Raw genomic sequence first — 26980 nt, forward strand, 5'->3', positions numbered from 1 at the left:
ACAAACGTCTTTTTCAAGACAATTTTATTGAATTTTTAAAATATTTGAGCGATTTAAGAAATCTAAAAGCAACTTATTGAGAACCATAACAAAGAATTTAAGAAAAGAAAAGTTTAAGATAAGTATCTATTATAAATATATTAAAAATTTTTTAGAATTATTTTATTATTATAGTCCTGAAGAAGAGTGTATTCACACTTGAAACGTCGACGAAAAATAATTAAATATCAAAAACGACCTATAGCCTAGAAAAGTTTAAGATAAGTATCTATTATAAATATATTAAACATTTTTTAGAATTATTTTATTATTATAGTCCTGAAGAAGAGTGTATTCACACTTGAAACGTCGACGAAAAATAATTAAATATCAAAAACGACCTATAGCCTACACAGACAAACAAGTTAAGTTATTTAACAAAGGTCACGAAGAAAGGAATAATAGTCTATTTAATAGACCGGAGCTCCAGAGCAAAACTAGAACAAATTCGTTCAAGAGTTCTTATTGCTGATTTTGATTCCTTGGCATAAAAGAATACTCCATCCAAAAGTGCTTCTAAATCCATTGGTGCATTTCTGAGAAAACGGCAACACTGGTCGGTTTTCAGTTTTTTTGATTTAACTCGACAACCAAGCCTAACTTTAAAATGGTTCAAAGACACTTTTCATAGCAAATTAAAATTCTGTCATGTTAAGATGATTAAAAAAATTAAAATTTTTTTTTCACTGAAAGCGGAGAGCCATTAGCTTTGGCCTATTGCATAGAAGAACATTTTATAATAACTCTTTTACTGTTTTCAATGGCCTGAAAAACAATTCTTGTAAAATCAGCGACCAACGAAAAGTTTCTCTTGAAAAACGAAACAAATATTCAAATGAGTTTTAAACAAAATAGCCAGGCAAATTAGTAAATCAAATTGCATTTTTCGCGGGACAAATTTTTTTCATGGAACGTGTTTTGGTGTATGTCCTGATCGTAAAAGTGAATTTTTTGGGATGATAGGACATTGGGAACAGCCGCCATCTTGGAAAAGAGGTCCGTGTCGTTTTTATTTCATATTTTTATTTATTGCATAGTATCAAAGGATTTTACCTCTACTTTATTTCATTAGTACAAAGTTTGGACGTACCGGCAACATACACAAAATACCCCTTGATTTAGTAAAAAAAAAATAAAATCGTCAATTTTTTAAACTTTTTTTTCTTTGATTTTAGGTAAGAATTTCAGTGAAAAAAAAAATTTTTTAATTTTTTTAATCATCTTAACATGACAGAAAATTTAATATGCTATGAAAACTGTCTTTGAACCATTTTAAAGTTAGGCTTGGTTTTCGAGTTAAATCAAAAAAAAACTGAAAACCGACCAGTGTTGCCGTTTTCTCAGAAATGCACCAATGGATTTAGTAGCACTTTTGGCTGGAGTATTCTTTTATGCCAAGGAATCATAATCAGCAATAAAATCTATCAGTTGAGAAAAAAAAAACAGTTTAAAATTCGAATATAATTAAATGTCTGGCAACCATACACCACACTTCAAGTAATCAAATACTCAAACACAAACATTATTCTTTTTGTTCTTCATTTCTTGTTGAGCTAAAATTTGATTTATATTTAGTTTCTTTCTGAAACTCTTTTAATAAAGTCTAATTTGAAGTATTAAATAGAGTAGCTTTTATTTCTTACTTTGTCCAACAAATATGATGAAATTAGCACTTAAAGGGAAGTCTCTCACTAGACCAGTTACATTTCTGTTGGCGCCTCTGGAGGAAACAATATATCTGCACTCCGACCCTTTACCAATACATGTGCATCTGTTTAACTCACACTAATAAAAAGCGGCTTCACTGATTTGGATAAAAACCCATTCCTGTACTTCTTATTCAATGTGGCATGAATGAGTAAGACGTTCTCCATAGAATTGAATGTGAAAAATGAGAATTCATCAGATAAATTGATCCTCCCAGGTTTTCGAAGGTACACGTTCTCGGCCCTAGGTATAGTAAGTCGATGTCTTCCTCAAAAATCTTTGAAGCTCTATGGTACCTGCTTTAGATACTAATCTGGCGCAACTGGAAGAAAGCATCCGTACGTTCGAGTTGAATCAGGGGTGGTTGTGGTTGCATGATAGTAGAAACTTAAAGTAGCTGCGCCTCGTGTTGACTTGATGAAAAGCCAAGGGATGTAATCATATCAATAAGAAGCTTAGGACCTTCCTATACATATACACTTATTCCTGTTAGAAGGGGGGAAAGGAAGGATCGGGGACGAGCAGCAGCTTTAACAGCATGGGATAAGGTCAAACATTTCCTTTTCCATTTATCCACTCTTATTCTTCAGTATTACAGTTTCAAAAATTAGAGGATGGGTACTCATCTGTATTGTAAACTTATGACCGAATGACTTCCAAAACTGTGCCTGCAGCTGCTTTGACTACTCTCAACCTTTTAACCTTCTCCATAATTTTCGGCAAACAGGATTTGACTGTTCTATTATCAATTTAATAATCACCCGTATTGTGATTTACAACTGTCAATCGATTGTTGATAAATTAATACTGAAATTTGGGATTTTTAAACCAAAATTATAGGAAAACTGGTCAACTGGAATTTTGTAATTAAATTTCTTTATAACGACTAGGACCAAACTTTTTTTAATTAAGTAATAAGATATTAAAATTTAATTTGTATCAACTATCGATTGATAGTTGTATATTAGGGTGGTCCTATTTTTTCAAATTTTTGTCTCTGACAATTCCTGGCCCTATTTTGATAAGAAATTACTATAGCAGGGCGATATTCTGTGTCCAGTGTTGGGTAAATGGCGGATTTTTGATATAAACTTCGTAATGAAATATGGTCAGGAAGGGTTAGGAATAAAAATTTGAAAAAATTAGGTCTTTTTTTCCTGATTTTGAACCATTCTAGGGGGCGACGCCAATTTTGTGTTCCTAAGGACCACCCTATTGTATATAGCAATAAGGCTGAACCTCCTTCAATAGTACTTGTCAACTCATCAACTCATGTATGAAACTTCCTAAAACTGAAGAAATGCAGAGTTGGTTTTTGGAGTATGGTTAGGGGGCGAAGGGGGCGTGGCTATGATTTTTTTTTTCAATCTACCATTAAAACCTGTTTGAATATAAAATAAGAACCACCCGACCTTTTGTGCGATACAAATCCTTTATTTAATGGATAATTCAAAAAGTGACTGCACTGTTAAGTGACAAAAAACTGAAAATATTGCAAAATTCAAAATTTTATATGTTTTTGGAAGCTTCATAACTTCTTTGTTTTTGGTTGTATAAAAATATTACCAAGGTCATTTTCGTAGGAAATTATGTTTTCTACAAGTCTACCAACAATTTTTTTTCAATAAAATGCACACTTTAATTACTCAAAAAACGTGATATTTATCAATATAACATGAAATCTTACGTTTTTTGAGTAATTAAAGTGTAAATTTGAATAAATAGGCCAAAATTGTAAACAATGATAAGAAATTTTTTTCGAATTCAAGCTTTTTTCATTTTTTGAATTTTATGAGAACATGTTCTATAGTATACTAATGTAAATTTTTTTTTACACCATCAGAAAATAGACATTTTAACGAACGAAATGCCCACCGACTTTTTGAAAAAAGCTGATATTTTGACACGTGAATTTTTGATTGAAAATTAGGGTGTTTTTTTGGTATTTAGTCAAAATAAGGTGAACAAATTAATATTTTAAATCAAATAAATTACAGTGTATTTGGGACATAATAAGGTATGTTTTCACCAAATTTCGTAGAAAAATTTTTGTTTTTGAAAAATATAAAAATAAAAAACCAAAAACTCGGTTTTTTGAATTTTTCACATAAATTTTGAGGTTATGTGAAAAAATTGTTGGTATAAAAGTTGTAGATCTTTTTATTACCTACAACTTTGCCATACAACTTTTTTTTATAGGATTTGTAGTTTTGCCGGATATCGAGATATACCATTTTTTACCATTAAAAACTCAACCCACCCACTTCCCGAACTCGGCTCGCCCGTAATTTATTTTTCCTTTAAATTTTATCATATTCACCTCCTTTTCCAATGGGTTTCATTCTACTATGATTTTTTTTGGTTTCAAAAATTATCGACCCTGGTCTATAGGTCGTTTTTGATATTTAATTATTTTTCGTCGACGTTTCAAGTGTGAATACACTCTTCTTCAGGACTATAATAATAAAATAATTCTAAAAAATTTTTAATATATTTATAATAGATACTTATCTTAAACTTTTCTTTTCTTAAATTCTTTGTTATGGTTCTCAATAAGTTGCTTTTAGATTTCTTAAATCGCTCAAATATTTTAAAAAATCAATAAAAATGTCTTCAAAAAGACGTTTGTAATCATTGAATTTTCAAAATATAAAAACTTTTTATTCATTGATAAGAAATTCAAAAAATTTTTCGTTATCAAATTTAAGTGAAATTAAGTTGATTATAAAATTCACCTTGAGAAATAGTTCCTTTTAACAAACTGACTATAAATACTACTAAGCCCTTCACAATCCGATCTCCTATTTACAGTATTGTCTGTATCTAAAATATGTAGCATTTCTAAAACCATTCTTTTATTAAAATGCTTCTCTGTTTGTAAAATATCTACATTGTTATAATCTGGCCTATGTCCCTCATCTACACAATGTAAAGCTAGAGCAGTTTTTTGTGAATGTCCGTTGTTAATATCCGATCTATGACCAGCTATGCGATTTTTGAGCTTCTGCATGGAAGTACCTACATAAACTAATGGACAATTGTTTGCTCCATCACCTAAACATTTGATTTTATATACTATATCTGATTTATCGTTTTTAGAAAATTCACCTTTTAAATTCGAAAAAAGTGAACTTCTCAAAATGCTATATATTTACATCGAAGATAATTTTGAAGTATTTGTGTAAAACATGACCGTGCAGATGGGGAAGAAATAATTAAAAGTAAGGAACAAAGTGAACAAGAACCTGCACGGTCATGTTTTACACAAATACTTCAAAATTATCTTCGATGTGTATCTATTTCCCCTTTTGATAAATATTTGAATAAAATATTTACTGATACGAAAAAATTTTTGAGAAGACATCCAGAAATTTATATTGTTCCGGCTGACAAGGGTAATGTAACTGTGGCTACCTTAAAAACAGATTATTTTAATAAAATGAATACAATGATGGCTGATGGGAATACTTATTCTATTTTAAGGAATGACCCAACAAACAAAATTCAAAGTCGTAATAACAAAATTGTTAAAGACTTATTTATACAAAAATTTATAAATGAATCAGAGAAAAAATGTATGACGACTTATGTTGCCAATTGTCCAAAAATTTATGGTCTGCCTAAAATACATAAACCAAATGTACCTCTAAGGCCAATCTGTTCTTCTTTAAAAGTTCCATGTTATGAGTTATCCAAATATATGGTTAAAATTTTAAAAAATGTAACTATTAACTCTAAATACAATGTTAAAAACACTTCATCGTTTATATCAACAGTATCACCAGTTATTTTAGAACAAGATAATATTCTTGTTTCATTTGATATTGTATCATTGTTCACTAACATTCCTATTCCATTAGCACTAGATTTGGTTGAGAAAAGTTGGGATATTATTAAAGACCATACCAGAATTCCAAAATTAAAATTCTTAGAAATATTACGATTTTGTGTGATAGATAATAATTATTTAGAATTTGATAAAATATTTTATCAACAAAAACAAGGAGTTCCGATGGGCAGTCCTGCATCTCCAATTTTGGCAGATATTGTATTGGAAGCTCTATTGGATAACGTCTTTGATAATATTCCTTATAAACCTAAAATTATTACAAAATATGTGGATGACATTTTTGTTTTATTTAAATCTAGTCATGTTAATTCAATTCTAGATGCATTGAATGGTTTTCATCCAAAAATTCAGTTTACAGTTGAATATGAAAATAATGGAAAACTTCCATACCTTGACGTGCTCGTTATAAGGAAAAATAACCATTTGATATTTGATTGGTATAAGAAAGCAACATCATCAGGTCGACTTATTAATTATAATTCTCAACAGCCAAAACAGATTATTGTTAATACAGCCAAAAATTTTATTAGCAGAGTATTAGATATTAGTGACATTGCCTTTCGTCGGAATAACATTAGTAGAATCATGGATACTCTGCTTTCAAATTATTTTCCCATAAGTATTATAAAAACATTATTGAACCAATATTTTAACCCATTGGTTCTACCAAATTTAGTTAATAATAGAACGCAGTTTTCTTACAGAAGTTGTTTGTACATTCCTAATCTTTCGAATCGAATTTTAGATGTTCTTATTAGAAACAAAGATAGTGTTCGTTTAGCTTTTAAGTCAGTAAATGTTTTAAGAAATTCACTTTTTTCGAATTTAAAAAGTGAACTTTCAAAAAATGATAAATCAAATATAGTTTATAAAATTAAATGTTTAGGTGATGGAGCAAACAATTGTCCATTAGTTTATGTAGGTACTTCCATGCAGAAGCTCAAAAATCGCATAGCTGGTCATAGATCGGATATTAACAACGGACATTCACAAAAAACTGCTCTAGCTTTACATTGTGTAGATGAGGGACATAGGCCAGATTATAACAATGTAGATATTTTACAAACAGAGAAGCATTTTAATAAAAGAATGGTTTTAGAAATGCTACATATTTTAGATACAGACAATACTGTAAATAGGAGATCGGATTGTGAAGGGCTTAGTAGTATTTATAGTCAGTTTGTTAAAAGGAACTATTTCTCAAGGTGAATTTTATAATCAACTTAATTTCACTTAAATTTGATAACGAAAAATTTTTTGAATTTCTTATCAATGAATAAAAAGTTTTTATATTTTGAAAATTCAATGATTACAAACGTCTTTTTCAAGACAATTTTATTGAATTTTTAAAATATTTGAGCGATTTAAGAAATCTAAAAGCAACTTATTGAGAACCATAACAAAGAATTTAAGAAAAGAAAAGTTTAAGATAAGTATCTATTATAAATATATTAAAAATTTTTTAGAATTATTTTATTATTATAGTCCTGAAGAAGAGTGTATTCACACTTGAAACGTCGACGAAAAATAATTAAATATCAAAAACGACCTATAGCCTAGAAAAGTTTAAGATAAGTATCTATTATAAATATATTAAACATTTTTTAGAATTATTTTATTATTATAGTCCTGAAGAAGAGTGTATTCACACTTGAAACGTCGACGAAAAATAATTAAATATCAAAAACGACCTATAGCCTACACAGACAAACAAGTTAAGTTATTTAACAAAGGTCACGAAGAAAGGAATAATAGTCTATTTAATAGACCGGAGCTCCAGAGCAAAACTAGAACAAATTCGTTCAAGAGTTCTTATTGCTGATTTTGATTCCTTGGCATAAAAGAATACTCCATCCAAAAGTGCTTCTAAATCCATTGGTGCATTTCTGAGAAAACGGCAACACTGGTCGGTTTTCAGTTTTTTTGATTTAACTCGACAACCAAGCCTAACTTTAAAATGGTTCAAAGACACTTTTCATAGCAAATTAAAATTCTGTCATGTTAAGATGATTAAAAAAATTAAAATTTTTTTTTCACTGAAAGCGGAGAGCCATTAGCTTTGGCCTATTGCATAGAAGAACATTTTATAATAACTCTTTTACTGTTTTCAATGGCCTGAAAAACAATTCTTGTAAAATCAGCGACCAACGAAAAGTTTCTCTTGAAAAACGAAACAAATATTCAAATGAGTTTTAAACAAAATAGCCAGGCAAATTAGTAAATCAAATTGCATTTTTCGCGGGACAAATTTTTTTCATGGAACGTGTTTTGGTGTATGTCCTAATCGTAAAAGTGAATTTTTTGGGATGATAGGACATTGGGAACAGCCGCCATCTTGGAAAAGAGGTCCGTGTCGTTTTTATTTCATATTTTTATTTATTGCATAGTATCAAAGGATTTTACCTCTACTTTATTTCATTAGTACAAAGTTTGGACGTACCGGCAACATACACAAAATACCCCTTGATTTAGTAAAAAAAAAATAAAATCGTCAATTTTTTAACTTTTTTTTCTTTGATTTTAGGTAAGAATTTCAGTGAAAAAAAAAATTTTTTAATTTTTTTAATCATCTTAACATGACAGAAAATTTAATATGCTATGAAAACTGTCTTTGAACCATTTTAAAGTTAGGCTTGGTTTTCGAGTTAAATCAAAAAAAAACTGAAAACCGACCAGTGTTGCCGTTTTCTCAGAAATGCACCAATGGATTTAGTAGCACTTTTGGCTGGAGTATTCTTTTATGCCAAGGAATCATAATCAGCAATAAAATCAATCAGTTGAGAAAAAAAAAACAGTTTAAAATTCGAATATAATTAAATGTCTGGCAACCATACACCACACTTCAAGTAATCAAATACTCAAACACAAACATTATTCTTTTTGTTCTTCATTTCTTGTTGAGCTAAAATTTGATTTATATTTAGTTTCTTTCTGAAACTCTTTTAATAAAGTCTAATTTGAAGTATTAAATAGAGTAGCTTTTATTTCTTACTTTGTCCAACAAATATGATGAAATTAGCACTTAAAGGGAAGTCTCTCACTAGACCAGTTACATTTCTGTTGGCGCCTCTGGAGGAAACAATATATCTGCACTCCGACCCTTTACCAATACATGTGCATCTGTTTAACTCACACTAATAAAAAGCGGCTTCACTGATTTGGATAAAAACCCATTCCTGTACTTCTTATTCAATGTGGCATGAATGAGTAAGACGTTCTCCATAGAATTGAATGTGAAAAATGAGAATTCATCAGATAAATTGATCCTCCCAGGTTTTCGAAGGTACACGTTCTCGGCCCTAGGTATAGTAAGTCGATGTCTTCCTCAAAAATCTTTGAAGCTCTATGGTACCTGCTTTAGATACTAATCTGGCGCAACTGGAAGAAAGCATCCGTACGTTCGAGTTGAATCAGGGGTGGTTGTGGTTGCATGATAGTAGAAACTTAAAGTAGCTGCGCCTCGTGTTGACTTGATGAAAAGCCAAGGGATGTAATCATATCAATAAGAAGCTTAGGACCTTCCTATACATATACACTTATTCCTGTTAGAAGGGGGGAAAGGAAGGATCGGGGACGAGCAGCAGCTTTAACAGCATGGGATAAGGTCAAACATTTCCTTTTCCATTTATCCACTCTTATTCTTCAGTATTACAGTTTCAAAAATTAGAGGATGGGTACTCATCTGTATTGTAAACTTATGACCGAATGACTTCCAAAACTGTGCCTGCAGCTGCTTTGACTACTCTCAACCTTTTAACCTTCTCCATAATTTTCGGCAAACAGGATTTGACTGTTCTATTATCAATTTAATAATCACCCGTATTGTGATTTACAACTGTCAATCGATTGTTGATAAATTAATACTGAAATTTGGGATTTTTAAACCAAAATTATAGGAAAACTGGTCAACTGGAATTTTGTAATTAAATTTCTTTATAACGACTAGGACCAAACTTTTTTTAATTAAGTAATAAGATATTAAAATTTAATTTGTATCAACTATCGATTGATAGTTGTATATTAGGGTGGTCCTATTTTTTCAAATTTTTGTCTCTGACAATTCCTGGCCCTATTTTGATAAGAAATTACTATAGCAGGGCGATATTCTGTGTCCAGTGTTGGGTAAATGGCGGATTTTTGATATAAACTTCGTAATGAAATATGGTCAGGAAGGGTTAGGAATAAAAATTTGAAAAAATTAGGTCTCTTTTTCCTGATTTTGAACCATTCTAGGGGGCGACGCCAATTTTGTGTTCCTAAGGACCACCCTATTGTATATAGCAATAAGGCTGAACCTCCTTCAATAGTACTTGTCAACTCATCAACTCATGTATGAAACTTCCTAAAACTGAAGAAATGCAGAGTTGGTTTTTGGAGTATGGTTAGGGGGCGAAGGGGGCGTGGCTATGATTTTTTTTTTCAATCTACCATTAAAACCTGTTTGAATATAAAATAAGAACCACCCGACCTTTTGTGCGATACAAATCCTTTATTTAATGGATAATTCAAAAAGTGACTGCACTGTTAAGTGACAAAAAACTGAAAATATTGCAAAATTCAAAATTTTATATGTTTTTGGAAGCTTCATAACTTCTTTGTTTTTGGTTGTATAAAAATATTACCAAGGTCATTTTCGTAGGAAATTATGTTTTCTACAAGTCTACCAACAATTTTTTTTCAATAAAATGCACACTTTAATTACTCAAAAAACGTGATATTTATCAATATTACATGAAATCTTACGTTTTTTGAGTAATTAAAGTGTAAATTTGAATAAATAGGCCAAAATTGTAAACAATGATAAGAAATTTTTTTCGAATTCAAGCTTTTTTCATTTTTTGAATTTTATGAGAACATGTTCTATAGTATACTAATGTAAATTTTTTTTTACACCATCAGAAAATAGACATTTTAACGAACGAAATGCCCACCGACTTTTTGAAAAAAGCTGATATTTTGACACGTGAATTTTTGATTGAAAATTAGGGTGTTTTTTTGGTATTTAGTCAAAATAAGGTGAACAAATTAATATTTTAAATCAAATAAATTACAGTGTATTTGGGCCATAATAAGGTATGTTTTCACCAAATTTCGTAGAAAAATTTTTGTTTTTGAAAAATATAAAAATAAAAAACCAAAAACTCGGTTTTTTGAATTTTTCACATAAATTTTGAGGTTATGTGAAAAAATTGTTGGTATAAAAGTTGTAGATCTTTTTATTACCTACAACTTTGCCATACAACTTTTTTTTATAGGATTTGTAGTTTTGCCGGATATCGAGATATACCATTTTTTACCATTAAAAACTCAACCCCCCCACTTCCCGAACTCGGCTCGCCCGTAATTTATTTTTCCTTTAAATTTTATCATATTCACCTCCTTTTCCAATGGGTTTCATTCTACTATGATTTTTTTTGGTTTCAAAAATTATCGACCCTGGTCTATAGGTCGTTTTTGATATTTAATTATTTTTCGTCGACGTTTCAAGTGTGAATACACTCTTCTTCAGGACTATAATAATAAAATAATTCTAAAAAATTTTTAATATATTTATAATAGATACTTATCTTAAACTTTTCTTTTCTTAAATTCTTTGTTATGGTTCTCAATAAGTTGCTTTTAGATTTCTTAAATCGCTCAAATATTTTAAAAAATCAATAAAAATGTCTTCAAAAAGACGTTTGTAATCATTGAATTTTCAAAATATAAAAACTTTTTATTCATTGATAAGAAATTCAAAAAATTTTTCGTTATCAAATTTAAGTGAAATTAAGTTGATTATAAAATTCACCTTGAGAAATAGTTCCTTTTAACAAACTGACTATAAATACTACTAAGCCCTTCACAATCCGATCTCCTATTTACAGTATTGTCTGTATCTAAAATATGTAGCATTTCTAAAACCATTCTTTTATTAAAATGCTTCTCTGTTTGTAAAATATCTACATTGTTATAATCTGGCCTATGTCCCTCATCTACACAATGTAAAGCTAGAGCAGTTTTTTGTGAATGTCCGTTGTTAATATCCGATCTATGACCAGCTATGCGATTTTTGAGCTTCTGCATGGAAGTACCTACATAAACTAATGGACAATTGTTTGCTCCATCACCTAAACATTTGATTTTATATACTATATCTGATTTATCGTTTTTAGAAAATTCACCTTTTAAATTCGAAAAAAGTGAACTTCTCAAAATGCTATATATTTACATCGAAGATAATTTTGAAGTATTTGTGTAAAACATGACCGTGCAGATGGGGAAGAAATAATTAAAAGTAAGGAACAAAGTGAACAAGAACCTGCACGGTCATGTTTTACACAAATACTTCAAAATTATCTTCGATGTGTATCTATTTCCCCTTTTGATAAATATTTGAATAAAATATTTACTGATACGAAAAAATTTTTGAGAAGACATCCAGAAATTTATATTGTTCCGGCTGACAAGGGTAATGTAACTGTGGCTACCTTAAAAACAGATTATTTTAATAAAATGAATACAATGATGGCTGATGGGAATACTTATTCTATTTTAAGGAATGACCCAACAAACAAAATTCAAAGTCGTAATAACAAAATTGTTAAAGACTTATTTATACAAAAATTTATAAATGAATCAGAGAAAAAATGTATGACGACTTATGTTGCCAATTGTCCAAAAATTTATGGTCTGCCTAAAATACATAAACCAAATGTACCTCTAAGGCCAATCTGTTCTTCTTTAAAAGTTCCATGTTATGAGTTATCCAAATATATGGTTAAAATTTTAAAAAATGTAACTATTAACTCTAAATACAATGTTAAAAACACTTCATCGTTTATATCAACAGTATCACCAGTTATTTTAGAACAAGATAATATTCTTGTTTCATTTGATATTGTATCATTGTTCACTAACATTCCTATTCCATTAGCACTAGATTTGGTTGAGAAAAGTTGGGATATTATTAAAGACCATACCAGAATTCCAAAATTAAAATTCTTAGAAATATTACGATTTTGTGTGATAGATAATAATTATTTAGAATTTGATAAAATATTTTATCAACAAAAACAAGGAGTTCCGATGGGCAGTCCTGCATCTCCAATTTTGGCAGATATTGTATTGGAAGCTCTATTGGATAACGTCTTTGATAATATTCCTTATAAACCTAAAATTATTACAAAATATGTGGATGACATTTTTGTTTTATTTAAATCTAGTCATGTTAATTCAATTCTAGATGCATTGAATGGTTTTCATCCAAAAATTCAGTTTACAGTTGAATATGAAAATAATGGAAAACTTCCATACCTTGACGTGCTCGTTATAAGGAAAAATAACCATTTGATATTTGATTGGTATAAGAAAGCAACATCATCAGGTCGACTTATTAATTATAATTCTCAACAGCCAAAACAGATTATTGTTAATACAGCCAAAAATTTTATTAGCAGAGTATTAGATATTAGTGACATTGCCTTTCGTCGGAATAACATTAGTAGAATCATGGATACTCTGCTTTCAAATTATTTTCCCATAAGTATTATAAAAACATTATTGAACCAATATTTTAACCCATTGGTTCTACCAAATTTAGTTAATAATAGAACGCAGTTTTCTTACAGAAGTTGTTTGTACATTCCTAATCTTTCGAATCGAATTTTAGATGTTCTTATTAGAAACAAAGATAGTGTTCGTTTAGCTTTTAAGTCAGTAAATGTTTTAAGAAATTCACTTTTTTCGAATTTAAAAAGTGAACTTTCAAAAAATGATAAATCAAATATAGTTTATAAAATTAAATGTTTAGGTGATGGAGCAAACAATTGTCTATTAGTTTATGTAGGTACTTCCATGCAGAAGCTCAAAAATCGCATAGCTGGTCATAGATCGGATATTAACAACGGACATTCACAAAAAACTGCTCTAGCTTTACATTGTGTAGATGAGGGACATAGGCCAGATTATAACAATGTAGATATTTTACAAACAGAGAAGCATTTTAATAAAAGAATGGTTTTAGAAATGCTACATATTTTAGATACAGACAATACTGTAAATAGGAGATCGGATTGTGAAGGGCTTAGTAGTATTTATAGTCAGTTTGTTAAAAGGAACTATTTCTCAAGGTGAATTTTATAATCAACTTAATTTCACTTAAATTTGATAACGAAAAATTTTTTGAATTTCTTATCAATGAATAAAAAGTTTTTATATTTTGAAAATTCAATGATTACAAACGTCTTTTTCAAGACAATTTTATTGAATTTTTAAAATATTTGAGCGATTTAAGAAATCTAAAAGCAACTTATTGAGAACCATAACAAAGAATTTAAGAAAAGAAAAGTTTAAGATAAGTATCTATTATAAATATATTAAAAATTTTTTAGAATTATTTTATTATTATAGTCCTGAAGAAGAGTGTATTCACACTTGAAACGTCGACGAAAAATAATTAAATATCAAAAACGACCTATAGCCTAGAAAAGTTTAAGATAAGTATCTATTATAAATATATTAAACATTTTTTAGAATTATTTTATTATTATAGTCCTGAAGAAGAGTGTATTCACACTTGAAACGTCGACGAAAAATAATTAAATATCAAAAACGACCTATAGCCTACACAGACAAACAAGTTAAGTTATTTAACAAAGGTCACGAAGAAAGGAATAATAGTCTATTTAATAGACCGGAGCTCCAGAGCAAAACTAGAACAAATTCGTTCAAGAGTTCTTATTGCTGATTTTGATTCCTTGGCATAAAAGAATACTCCATCCAAAAGTGCTTCTAAATCCATTGGTGCATTTCTGAGAAAACGGCAACACTGGTCGGTTTTCAGTTTTTTTGATTTAACTCGACAACCAAGCCTAACTTTAAAATGGTTCAAAGACACTTTTCATAGCAAATTAAAATTCTGTCATGTTAAGATGATTAAAAAAATTAAAATTTTTTTTTCACTGAAAGCGGAGAGCCATTAGCTTTGGCCTATTGCATAGAAGAACATTTTATAATAACTCTTTTACTGTTTTCAATGGCCTGAAAAACAATTCTTGTAAAATCAGCGACCAACGAAAAGTTTCTCTTGAAAAACGAAACAAATATTCAAATGAGTTTTAAACAAAATAGCCAGGCAAATTAGTAAATCAAATTGCATTTTTCGCGGGACAAATTTTTTTCATGGAACGTGTTTTGGTGTATGTCCTAATCGTAAAAGTGAATTTTTTGGGATGATAGGACATTGGGAACAGCCGCCATCTTGGAAAAGAGGTCCGTGTCGTTTTTATTTCATATTTTTATTTATTGCATAGTATCAAAGGATTTTACCTCTACTTTATTTCATTAGTACAAAGTTTGGACGTACCGGCAACATACACAAAATACCCCTTGATTTAGTAAAAAAAAAATAAAATCGTCAATTTTTTAACTTTTTTTTCTTTGATTTTAGGTAAGAATTTCAGTGAAAAAAAAATTTTTTAATTTTTTTAATCATCTTAACATGACAGAAAATTTAATATGCTATGAAAACTGTCTTTGAACCATTTTAAAGTTAGGCTTGGTTTTCGAGTTAAATCAAAAAAAAACTGAAAACCGACCAGTGTTGCCGTTTTCTCAGAAATGCACCAATGGATTTAGTAGCACTTTTGGCTGGAGTATTCTTTTATGCCAAGGAATCATAATCAGCAATAAAATCAATCAGTTGAGAAAAAAAAAAACAGTTTAAAATTCGAATATAATTAAATGTCTGGCAACCATACACCACACTTCAAGTAATCAAATACTCAAACACAAACATTATTCTTTTTGTTCTTCATTTCTTGTTGAGCTAAAATTTGATTTATATTTAGTTTCTTTCTGAAACTCTTTTAATAAAGTCTAATTTGAAGTATTAAATAGAGTAGCTTTTATTTCTTACTTTGTCCAACAAATATGATGAAATTAGCACTTAAAGGGAAGTCTCTCACTAGACCAGTTACATTTCTGTTGGCGCCTCTGGAGGAAACAATATATCTGCACTCCGACCCTTTACCAATACATGTGCATCTGTTTAACTCACACTAATAAAAAGCGGCTTCACTGATTTGGATAAAAACCCATTCCTGTACTTCTTATTCAATGTGCTTTTGTCGCAATGTGCACAATTAAGCTCTTTTTTAATGCTAAATGCCCAACTATAATAGGCATGAGCTCGCATAGGCTTATGTCAAAGTCGAACGACCTGCTTTGTCTTGTTTCTCAAAACATGAGGAGTAGCCATAATAAGCATATGAGCGCATAACTTTCTATTGTTTTCCATAATTTTTGTAAAAAGCAACACGTTGAATCACACAAAAATATGTTTTAAACAGTTTTTAGAAGTACCGTATTCTCAGTTTAAAATTTCGACATTGCTGGCTTTAAAAAATTCTCATTTTTTTTTTAGGCATCGTAGAAATATTATTGAAGCATCATATAAAAGGTGAAATAATAAGCTTTTAGAGGATATAAAATTTATTTAAGTGTCATTTAAAAAAATGGACTTTAAGGTACATAATTGAAAATAAGAATATTGATTTTCTTCCTTTTTTTGATGAAAATTGATTATGTTCAAAATAATCTAGCTCTTTTTGTAAAAACTCAATTTCTTACTTTTATTTCAGAGCAACACCCTGAAAAAAATTTGTATGGTGTGGCACTGGTTTATTATTTTATAAAACTGTTATTGCAGTTTTCAAAAATGTATAAAAATTTCCAAAGTTGAAATTAGAACGAAAGATATTACAATTTGAATGCAAAAAACAGAAGTTTTCAGAGCAAAATAACAAACAAAAATCGAGGCTTTATTCAAAAAGAAATAAACAAACAACAGTCGAGAAAATGTGTTTATTTTTATTTGTTATTTTTCTCTGAAAAGCCTTGTTTTTTTGCATTCAAATTGTAATATCTTTACTTTTAACTTCAACTTTGGAAACTTTTATACATTTTTAAAAACTGCTATTGGTTGGTGGTGGATTTGGTCAGTTTTGTTAATTGGAATTCTTTGGTGTCAACTGGGAAAGCGAATGTGCAAGTGATCTTTGGTATCTTTGGCAAAAACAATATATAGTCTAAGAGCCCAGAGCAAATTTTGTGAGTGGATGTATAACAGAAATGTGAGTATGCAGTTTTATAGCCTTATGGGCTTTATTAACGAATTCAAAAGTCTGGCAGCTCTAAATCGCGGATTTATATGGTTTTCGGGGGGTTAAATAAGGCGAGTTTTTCAATCAAGGTGATTAGGCTAAATTAACACAAATTCACTTTCTGAATATAAGCACTTAGGCTCTGTCATTTATCCTCAGCTTGAGGATATCAATCTTAACGGTGCGATCGATGGAACTCAAGATATAAGCTGTTTAATAGCCTATTTTCACTAGAGCCCAAATGAGATAGTAACGCAAACAATCTCATTTCGAATGTCGCATCGACAAGATTGAATTATTCAGCCTTTGGGGAAATGACAAAAATTGGAAATAAATACTAGAAAAGGTGGAACCAAGTCCGCCGGGTCAGCTATATAAATTACAAAATAATATATGAAAAGCGCTAGCTACCAGAGCTAAAGGCTAAACGATTTGAAATTAATTTTGAAATATACATATTAGTTATAAATGTGCCCTTAATTATGAAAGTGCACTAAGCACTCCTAAAAATGGCATCAAATCTAGCCTAAAAATAATTATTATTAAAGTTTATTTGAAAGCTAAATTGCAGTAAATAAACTTCTTTATTGCTCCTCTAGTGATTTCATAAAAGAAATATAATTAAATAGTTATAAGAAAATTATTATTTAATTTTTTCTTCAAACAATGCAAAAAGTGACTTAGTCCACTTTCATAATCATGGGTACAAATGATTGATACTAAAATTCAAGGTTATATATTCCTATAAATATTTAAGGCTTTAAGAATGGAATATATTACTTTAATGTTGTCTATGGAGGGTGATTTCACGAGTTCCAACATCGGTTCATTGATGTCGTGAGATGATAGGTGTTTTTTTTATTGATAAACAGTTGGAGGCAAGGTGTGGTGAGTGGCCCGCCATTACATAGGTGACATCTTGGAGGGTTTTTGTTCTCGAGGAGGTTACAATGTGTTTTGTTTGAGTGTCCCAATCGCAAACGTGTAAAACATCAAAGGGCTACTGCAGTTTGTAGGATAAGAAGCAGGCTCAGCATTCGGATTAATAGTGGTATAGTGGTGGCTATATGCGTTCCACTTGGTCATCCTTAAGTCCTTCCAGTATTGTTTTACTTTGTTGTAAACATCTCTTTTACTTATCACTAAGCTAATAATCAGGGATTCACTAGATGCACTTTTGGCGACTGTGTCAGCGAGTTCGTTTCATTTTATTTTCGCGTGTCGGGGAATCCAAAATAGTTTGAGAGATTTTTTATTATGATTATTCGGTGATTGTTGTTAATGTTTTGTATGAGATTGATGGTCGACAGACTGTCAGTGAATATTATTCTTTTTTCTGCACTCCCCAATTCAATTGCAGAAAGTATTGTAGCTGCTTCTGCACAGAAAACTGATGAAAAGTCTGGTAGAAGGGATTTGTAAATGGTATTTCCGGTATTGTCAACTACAGAAAAGGCCGTGCTGTGTTGGTTTTTCCCCCTTTTGTAGGGGGATGATTTTTCGAAGAAATAAGAAAAAATATGGAACACTTCACGATTTTGCATGTCATCCTTGCGCAGGGGCCATGCTAATCTTCCCTGTATCGTTCCAATTTTAGTAGGTATATGTTCTGCAGAAACAAGTACGATGTTGAATATAAATGCATGGATCAAGTTCTCATTGCTTCATGCCAAATTTTTTTAGAACTTTATCCAACTAAAGGTTCAGTGCATAGATTGAAGCACTTGGACTGTTGTGATAACTTTATTGACATACGAATCCACTGAATCACAAGACTTAAGCTTCGAATTCAACAAAGTCTTCAATAAACCAACTATTGGTGTAAGACATTTGTCGGCAAAAGCAGCTTCTAAACAATCAAACACCTGTTTTGCAGTAGATCCGAGAACGCTTTCCCATAGATCTTAATGCTCCAGAAAATTCTGTACTGCGAACTTCCAATCTTCGAAATTTTCACGTCCTTTTAATAGCTGAAATCGAGTACATGATTCCTTTGAACAAATATTTCTTTTAGAGCCGATTTTTCAATCTTCTTAGTTAACAGTTCGACGAATAAAGTTATTAGTCTCATAAACAATCAGATAACAACATTGAATTTTTCAATCAAGAAAAATATATTCTACAGAATAACAAAGAAAAAATGTCAAATATTCAAAATTAAACGTCATTTTTATTCATAATTATTTTTGTTTTCTTGTGTTTCGCTGTATTTTTTTTTATCGAAACAGCTTTGAAAATTGACACAATATTTTTGTTCAGATTCCTTAGAATAATTTTTATTCGTCTCTGAAAGAAGCAGATAGTTTTATTCCTCTATTAAATTTTTTATTAAAGGAATAAGCTATATCTGACTGTTGAAAAATTGATTTTTTCTCTATCTGGGGAATAAGTAAGAACTGACTGTTCAACTGACTATTGAAAAATTGGCCCTTAATATACAATTACAGTCATCGGCATAATTATTTTGACTAATTTACAATTCTCGATCTGATAAGAATAATTTCTAACGGTTAAACTTTATATAGGTAAAGTTAGTGGTTATTTATTAAGTATGTTATGGTGAATCTCATGGTGGTCAAAGTAAGTATTTTGACCAGCATTCTTTTTCAATTTTGAATTTTAAGCATGTATCAAACTGTTGAACATGTTAAGGCTCAGATTCATAATAAAAATTGGAAACATTTCACAAATAAATATTGAAATTAGGGCATTTATTGTTACAAGTTAAAATTCCCGTTACCTGTTAAACAAATCAATGGAGAACTGATTTGTTTGCGTCAAAGTATGTCTAAGCTAATAAAGAAACCCAAGAGTACGAGTACTGAGTAGAATCAGCCATGAATCTGTACGAAACAAAAAATTATACAAAAAAAAGACAATTTTTGTTTGCGTAGTTCACTTTGAATCCCAGATTGAACCCTTATATCATGGAGCTGGAAATGAAATCCCTAGGGAAGAATTCCTCCTCAAAAAGCAAAGATTCCCAGGAGACTTAGGAAACACAATTTTGGGACTTATTCAGCAAGAAAAGCACTAGTTAACTTCTTGAAAGCATGTTGAAAACTATGAAATTCGCAAAAAAGCACGTTGGTAAGCCTAATTTTTTCTGGATCACGGTTTAATGGACCGATGAAAGTTGTTTTGCACTCCATAAATCACCAAGAGTGAATTTTGTTCGGATGCGGTCTAGCAAACTTTGTTCAAGAAAAAAAAAATCTTACCAACGTGCTTTTTTGGGAATTTCATAGTTTTCAACATGCTACGTAGCTTAAAATTATTTATTTTTGTTTCTATTAGTCACTAAAGAACTAGATCAAAAGTGTATGGGACGCCAAAGGCGCTTCAAATAAATTATTATCTTAAATTGGCACGGGGCCCTAAAAAGGTTCGCCATCCCTGTCAAATATAATCCAAGTTCCAACTTCAAGACAAGTCCTATTACGATATCATCAGATAAATACTGTAATAAAATTTGATATTACAAAGCCGATGAGCGCCCTCTTCCAATTAGTTAAGAGGGCTTAAAATTACAGCATATATGTTGGTATTGATGTGACTACCAAAATAATAGATGGGGATGCATTAATTTTTATTTTTTGCCTTGCAGCTTAACAACTTGGCCATATTTCTTCGTAATTAAGATATATGAAAGAAAAAGTAGTGTACGTTTTTCTTTGAAATCAAAAATATTAGCCACGGAATTTGTATTTTTTAAATACTCTTTGTTGTATTTCTCATTAGAATCATTCTGCTTTAAAGTTGATTTTTGTTTCTTATATGACGTGTATTGTATAATTTACACTTCAAAATACGCTTCACAACAACCTTATCAAAAATTAAAAAGAAAAACATAAGTTTAACAAACAGTCGGTCCAACCGCGTTTATTAGTTACACTTGACACGACACACTCTAAAAGCATGATAGATAACTCATTTTGTCATCATCGGTGATCGTCATCATATAATCTAAGAAGTTTAATTTTTCATTCTAAAATGCGGGTATTATTTACGGTGAATAAGTTTTCACAATGATTAGCGCTACAACACTATTCTCCAAAACAAAAAATGGCAATCCTATTATATCATCACAAAAGCGCAATGTGTTTTGTGTCTGATCAAATATAGATCTCTGTCATTACTAAAGCTATTCTATATGGGGTTATTCATTTCGGAATTATATTTTTATTTTTTTTTTATTTTCGCATGCTAAAGAGAGAGGTCAATTAAGTGTTTTTTTACTGTTATATTTTTTTCTAGTTGAAAAATAATTAAAAAATTCCCATAGCCTCAGTCATTTTTTTATTTCCGTGGGGTTGAGAGCTTTAATAAATTTACTTCGAAAATGTTGGTACTTTTGTTATCCGCCTTAACAATAATTTCAGTATCGAACTGTCAAATTAATTCCGTGGTCGAATTAAAAATAAACGACACATATTGTTCCAAGACATTATGCCATGGAATGAATTTCTCATCTACACAAGTGGTCGTATCTTTTCAACGACATAACAGTAATCCACAAACATCAATACTTTTCGAGAATTCAACCTTTTCAAATTTCCCACTAAATTTATTTTTGACTTTTCCAAATTTAACGGAATTGGATATGAGAAATTGTTCAATGAATCATGTAACTTGGGAAAATTTTCTTTGGGCCGTGAATTTAAAAGTGCTATTTCTTTCAAATAACTTGTTATCAAAGATCGATGAGCTGGTGTTCTGTTATGCTCTGAACTTGCAGTTTTTGTGGATAGAAAATAACCGAATTCGCAGTTTAGTTAGTGAAAGTTTTAAGGGGCTAACACAGCTCAAGTACTTATCTTTATTAGGTAACCGAATTACGTATCTACCCGATGGCTTGTTTGACGACCTACGAAGTCTGGAAGTTGTGATATTGACCGAAAACAGAATTAGCAGTATTCAAGATAATTTGTTTACCAAAAGCCCTAATCTTATGTCAATTGATTTAAAGGAAAACCGTATTCATAATATATCCGATGATGCCTTCAAAGGACTGGAACACATCATGAAATTGGACATATCACAAAATAAACTTCTCAGAAGTTTGATTTTAAACGTAGATGCATCTCACTTTTACGTTAACTCATGTTCATTGCGCCAGGTGAACATATATGGCCGCGTTAACTTTGCTCAGATGAACTCAAACCGAATTCTCGAATTGTATTTCTCTCAACCAGAATCATTACTAAGATTAGATTTGAGGAATAATTCCCTACAACAGATAGCCTCGCTGACGCATGCCGAAAATCTCAAAATTCTTAATCTATCCGATAATCCTAAGCTCGAATCGGTTCCTGATCCTTGGGGCGTGATTTCCTTAGAAAAGCTTGACTTAAGTAATACAGGATTGAAAGAGTTTCCTCAATCGATACTTGGACAAAAAGAAACACCATCGCAGGTCTATTTTTTGAATATATCGAGCAATTCAATCAAACAAATTGATCCGAAGATATTCAGTCGTTTGGAAAATATTACTAATTTTTACTTTCACGCGAATACCTGGAACTGTTTTTATCTTCAATTAATGATGGATCTTTTGATAAATCCCAGACAAATGGCTTACAGTAGAGATGCGTTCAATTCATTGTTCGCTGGAGAATATATCGGAGGAATTGAGTGCATGTATCGTTCCGTAGAAGACGAGAATGACAATATTGCTCTAATAAAGAAGACATTTTCAAGTTCTTCGGAAGTTGATGAACTCCGAAGTGAATTAAAGACGATAGTTCAATTTTATGAAGAAAAATTTGCTAAAGTAATGGAAACCTTAGAAAATGTGAAGATTAAGCTTGATACATTGACCATGGAAAATGCTACTATTTGGCAGCATATTACATTGACAACTTAAATTTTTCACTTTAATAAGCAAACTGGTCACCGATTAGATTATGAATACTTAATGATTTTCTATCAATAATGTCTTTTGTCTATAAGCAATAAAAAATGATTTTTAATAGTTGCATTTAACGTTCTTTTTTCGCGATGCGCTCCAATAAATCCGTAAAATTTTATTAGTTTTATTCTTATCGGGATGATTTAGAGGTTAAGTAGTGCATGACACCACTATCTAAAATCCAATAAAATAAATTTAAAAAAAAACACAAAAAAAAACAACGCTCCAAATGAAGTAGATACCTACTTATGTGATTTCATTTTTTGTGGACAGATTATAGTGGAGTAACTGAAGCTCAAAAAATGGCAATATTAGGGAACCCGGCCGAACAGCTCTGATTTAACAGCTTAAATTTCATAAATTTACTAAGGCCAAAAGATTGTCTAGGCAATTAAAGGAAAACAACTATATGGGAATGAAGGTCAATCTTCCGTCGTTTAGGCGATAAATGCAATTTTCTCACAAATTGACTTCAAACACAAACAAAAATATTTAAACACAACGGCAACACCTACAATATTTAAATATATATGTATATTTTTAAAAAGCTAGAAGCTTATTCATATTTGTAAAATTAAAATTAAGTAAATTGAGGAAAGGGTTTTTGTATAAAACCTCAGATTTTGAAAAAAAGAATTATTGAAAAAATTTAAACATGACGTTTTAAAAACTTTTTTGTATTATAAAATGCATTTATTTTTCAAATTTTTCTGGCCACATTTAAAATGATTTGAAATTATAAAAGGAAATGTCGTATGAAAAAAATTTAAAAGTATTTCATTTTCGAAGAACTATTTTTAATAGAAGTTAATTTTTTTTTAAGTTCAAAATTTAAATTTAAAGTTATTTTTTCTTCATTCCAAAGCCCTTATTGCTGAAAGTTAAATAACAAAACTTTAAGGTTCTTATTTGCCAAAGTCTTTGAGAAAATCAATTATTTCAGCGCAAAAATTCAGTTTTTATCAAGAAAAAATCCCATGAAATTGAAGTAATTTTTAATTTTTTTTAATGGCCAAAATATTTTTTGTGTTCAAAATATTTTTTTTTGTGTTTGAAGTCAGTTTGTGAGAAAATTGCATTTATGGCTTAAACGATGGAAGATTGTCTTTTACTCCCATATATTTTTTTTTTTCTTAAATTACCTAGAGAATCTTTGGTATCATTTATTTTATGAAATTTAAGCACAAAAAATGGTTTTGTTCAAAAAAAATTTAATTTTAAAAAGCAAGACGGCAACATCGGTAATTTTTAACCTAAAGACTTTAAAGTATTTTTAATTATCTTCTTCTTCTTCTCCATTATCGACGATAGTCATGATCTCGGATAGGTTCACAACTCTCCCACTCTACTGCTTCACACTACGGCTCCGCATGTGGGGTTCGCCGGGTTGACCTCATGAAACGTCGGCAGGCTTCTCGATTTTGAATTGTTCCATGTCTAAGGCCAACTGAATGCAGTTGTCGTTGCATTTGTCTTCTCAATGAGTTTTTAGGCCTGCCTCTTCTTCGCGATTGCGTTGGAACGTCGTAAGCGATCGCCTTTTGAACTGGGTTCTTAGGGTTTCGTCTTTGTACATGACAGTACCAGCTTAAACGGTCATGTTGTATTTTATCCAAGACGGTGTTTTTGACGTGAAGGCTTCCTCGGATTTTCTCGCTTCTGATTCGATCAAGCTTTGTTAGTACTCCTCCTGTCACACGAAGCATCTTCATCTCAGCTGCTGTCAGTTTACTCTCATACGTTTTGTACATTGTCCAACATTGTGAACCGTATGTATGTAAGTGCTGGGCGAACAACTGCTGTATAGAGCTTTCCTTTCAGTTTAGTGGGCATTTTTCGGTCACAGAAGATGGCCTGTAAGACCTAAGGTCTTTTAAATGCATAATGCACGGTACTAGTTTTATATTATATATTATAATATGCCCCGCCCACTTTCCCCTCCCAACTGACGCGCGAGGAGGACCTTTTAATTTTATTTTTTATTATAATAAATAATTGTACTATTATAATCTGATTTTGTTTTAAATTTGTATGTATTATATGTGTATTGAATTGAGTTTTTTGGTAAAAAAATAAATAAGAGGTTTAAAAGTGTAAGAGTGTAAGAGATTTGTTTTGGCTACAAAACCATTATATAAGGAATAGAAACATAGGAAAGAATTATTATTATATAGAAGAATATATTTTATATCCCACGGCTTCCAAGCTGGGAGATAAAGAAAAGAATGCTGCCTGAGGTAGGGCTCAAACCCACACCTCCAGGTTAGCAGTCAAGCACTACATCCACTGCACCATTGCCGCCAGAGCTGTTCGACCGGGTTCCCTAATAATTTGCTTTAGTTACTCCACTATTAATTAAAAAAGTGTTTTAAATGAATAATGATCAAAATCGCCTGGAGATGTAAGGAATTAAAAAAAAAACGTTGGATAAAAATGGAATTTTTATTTATTCGCATCTCTCAGTCAAATGCAACGACATCTGCATTCAGTTGGCCTTAGACATGGAACCATTCAAAACAGGGAGTCCTGCCGACGTTTTCTGAGGTCAAACCGGCAAACCCCACATGTGGAGCCGTAGTGTGAAACAGTAAATTGGGAGAGCTGTAATCCCATTCGAAATCATGACTGTGGCCGATAATGGAGAAGAAGATTTATTCGCATCTCTCAAATTGTGTAATTTTCACAAAAGAGAGCGCTAGCGAGAGAGAAAACAATTTCCCTTCTTACGAATTTCAGCGCAAAATGTGTGTGTTTATGTCTGTGTCTGTGTCACCCTACGTTTAGTATATATTTAAAAAACAAACTTTGTAAGGAAAAATTCAAAGTCCCATAAAATCCCCAAAAATGTCTGTCGTTTGTCCATCTCGAGTTTTTTTTACCCAAAATCGTTGTTTGTTCACCCTACGTTTAGGAGACAAAAGTTTATACTGAAAAATTCTAAGTCCCATAAAATCTGCAACAAAATTTTTTACAAAAATGTTTGTACCTACTAATTCTAATTCAAAAGACTTAGCACTTCTATTACTACATTCATTTAAACCTAATTTTCAAACAAAGTTTTGGCTTTCCATACCATTTTTGGGTCTTTTTTTTTGAAAAATTTGGATTTTTCTGTAGGTAATGCAGACTTTATTTTTTTTTTTTGTAGAAAATTAAATGCAGATTTCAATAATTGTATTCATGCATTTTTTGTAAAGTGATCCGTTGTAGAGGTATGGATACTTATAGTCAATAGTATGGTTTTTTGTTTGATGACTGATAATGAAGTCTAAAAAAAATGTAGAAGTGTCAAACAAATAGAAACTTTAAGCTAAATCAGGATTTTAGGGTCTTTACATTTTTTAGTAGGTACACTGTCGTGTATGCGTATTTTTTTGGGAATTTTGAAATTTTTTTTTTGTAATATCTGCTAAACTTAGGGAGTATGTAAGAAAACCATTCGATTCAAAACTTTATAAGCTTTCATTATCTAAAAGAAAATTTAAGTTATAAGAAAAAAAGTTGTGGGCGTTTTAACTTTGCAAAATATCATTTTTTTACAATGGTACGATTTAATTTGTGTGAAACTAAACATATACCTACGCGGGCGAAAACCCATTACGTTTTGTAGAGCTTGTTACACCGATTACAAAACGGTATTTAAAAATTCCGTTACACCTCAAAAATTAAAACTTAGGGCCAAAAAACGGTTTTTTAGACTTTTATCCTTTGCAAAAAATCTAGCTTCGTCAAATTTTCACCAATTTAAGATTTTTTGACTGTTTTAGAATGAACACATTGAAGGAAGAAATAATTTGGTATGTATATAGAACTCGCGGTGGACAAACTATTGCAGTTGTTTTTATACGTTTATCTCAAAATTTGAGCGTTTAAACGATTTTTCATTTTTCGGACATTCTATAAAAAAAAAATGCTTTAAAAATGTTTTAAAGGTAGACAAACAAAAATTTTGGGTGGATTACAATGGACAAACGGTGGACAAACAAATTAGACAAGGTATAAACATTTTGAGGTCGCTGTTCTGGCTTAACGGAGCTTTTCTTTGCAGACTAGTACGATGATGTTTTAAAAAGAACCAAAACTTTCGTTATTGTAGTCGGTTCGTCTTGATTTTAGTAACTTTTGATTTTTCATGTAAAAGTACTTCGAATTCATGTGTCTGACTAGCTCCGTAGAGCCATAACTGCGACTCAAAAATTTTGAACCAAACTTGTCTAATTAGTTTGTCCACCGTTGTTGCATGTTTGTCCGAGATATCTTCAGTTGTTTGATATTAAACGGATATCACGTTTTCATCTAATTTTTGATAAATTAAGCCAAACACACTTA

At 30.7% G+C, this 26980-nt stretch overlaps 2 protein-coding genes and 1 non-coding gene across 6 annotated transcripts in view; 1 reads left to right on the forward strand and 2 right to left on the reverse strand.

Annotated features, from left to right (window-relative positions):
* The window catches only part of LOC129914492 (uncharacterized), a 487839-nt gene that overhangs the window by 378356 nt on the left and 82503 nt on the right, over nt 1-26980 (reverse strand). The window lies entirely within an intron of this gene.
* On the reverse strand, nt 18255-18361 carry LOC129917431 (U6 spliceosomal RNA). The gene has a single exon (XR_008772787.1). It is a non-coding gene; the product is annotated as a U6 spliceosomal RNA (small nuclear RNA).
* Nucleotides 20631-22720, forward strand: LOC129914498 (leucine-rich repeat-containing protein 15). Its single transcript, XM_055993793.1, has one exon. The coding sequence runs from the start codon at nt 21083-21085 to the stop codon at nt 22604-22606; it is 1524 nt and encodes a 507-aa protein (XP_055849768.1). The 5' UTR covers nt 20631-21082; the 3' UTR covers nt 22607-22720.

The sequence above is a fragment of the Episyrphus balteatus genome, chromosome 3 (genome assembly GCF_945859705.1).
Source record: "Episyrphus balteatus chromosome 3, idEpiBalt1.1, whole genome shotgun sequence".
NCBI lineage: Eukaryota > Metazoa > Arthropoda > Insecta > Diptera > Syrphidae > Episyrphus > Episyrphus balteatus.

What these genes read in the sequence shown, in the direction of transcription:
- LOC129914498 (XM_055993793.1), top strand. Translation starts at nt 21,083, where the DNA reads ATGTTGGTACTTTTGTTATCCGCCTTAACAATAATTTCAGTATCGAAC.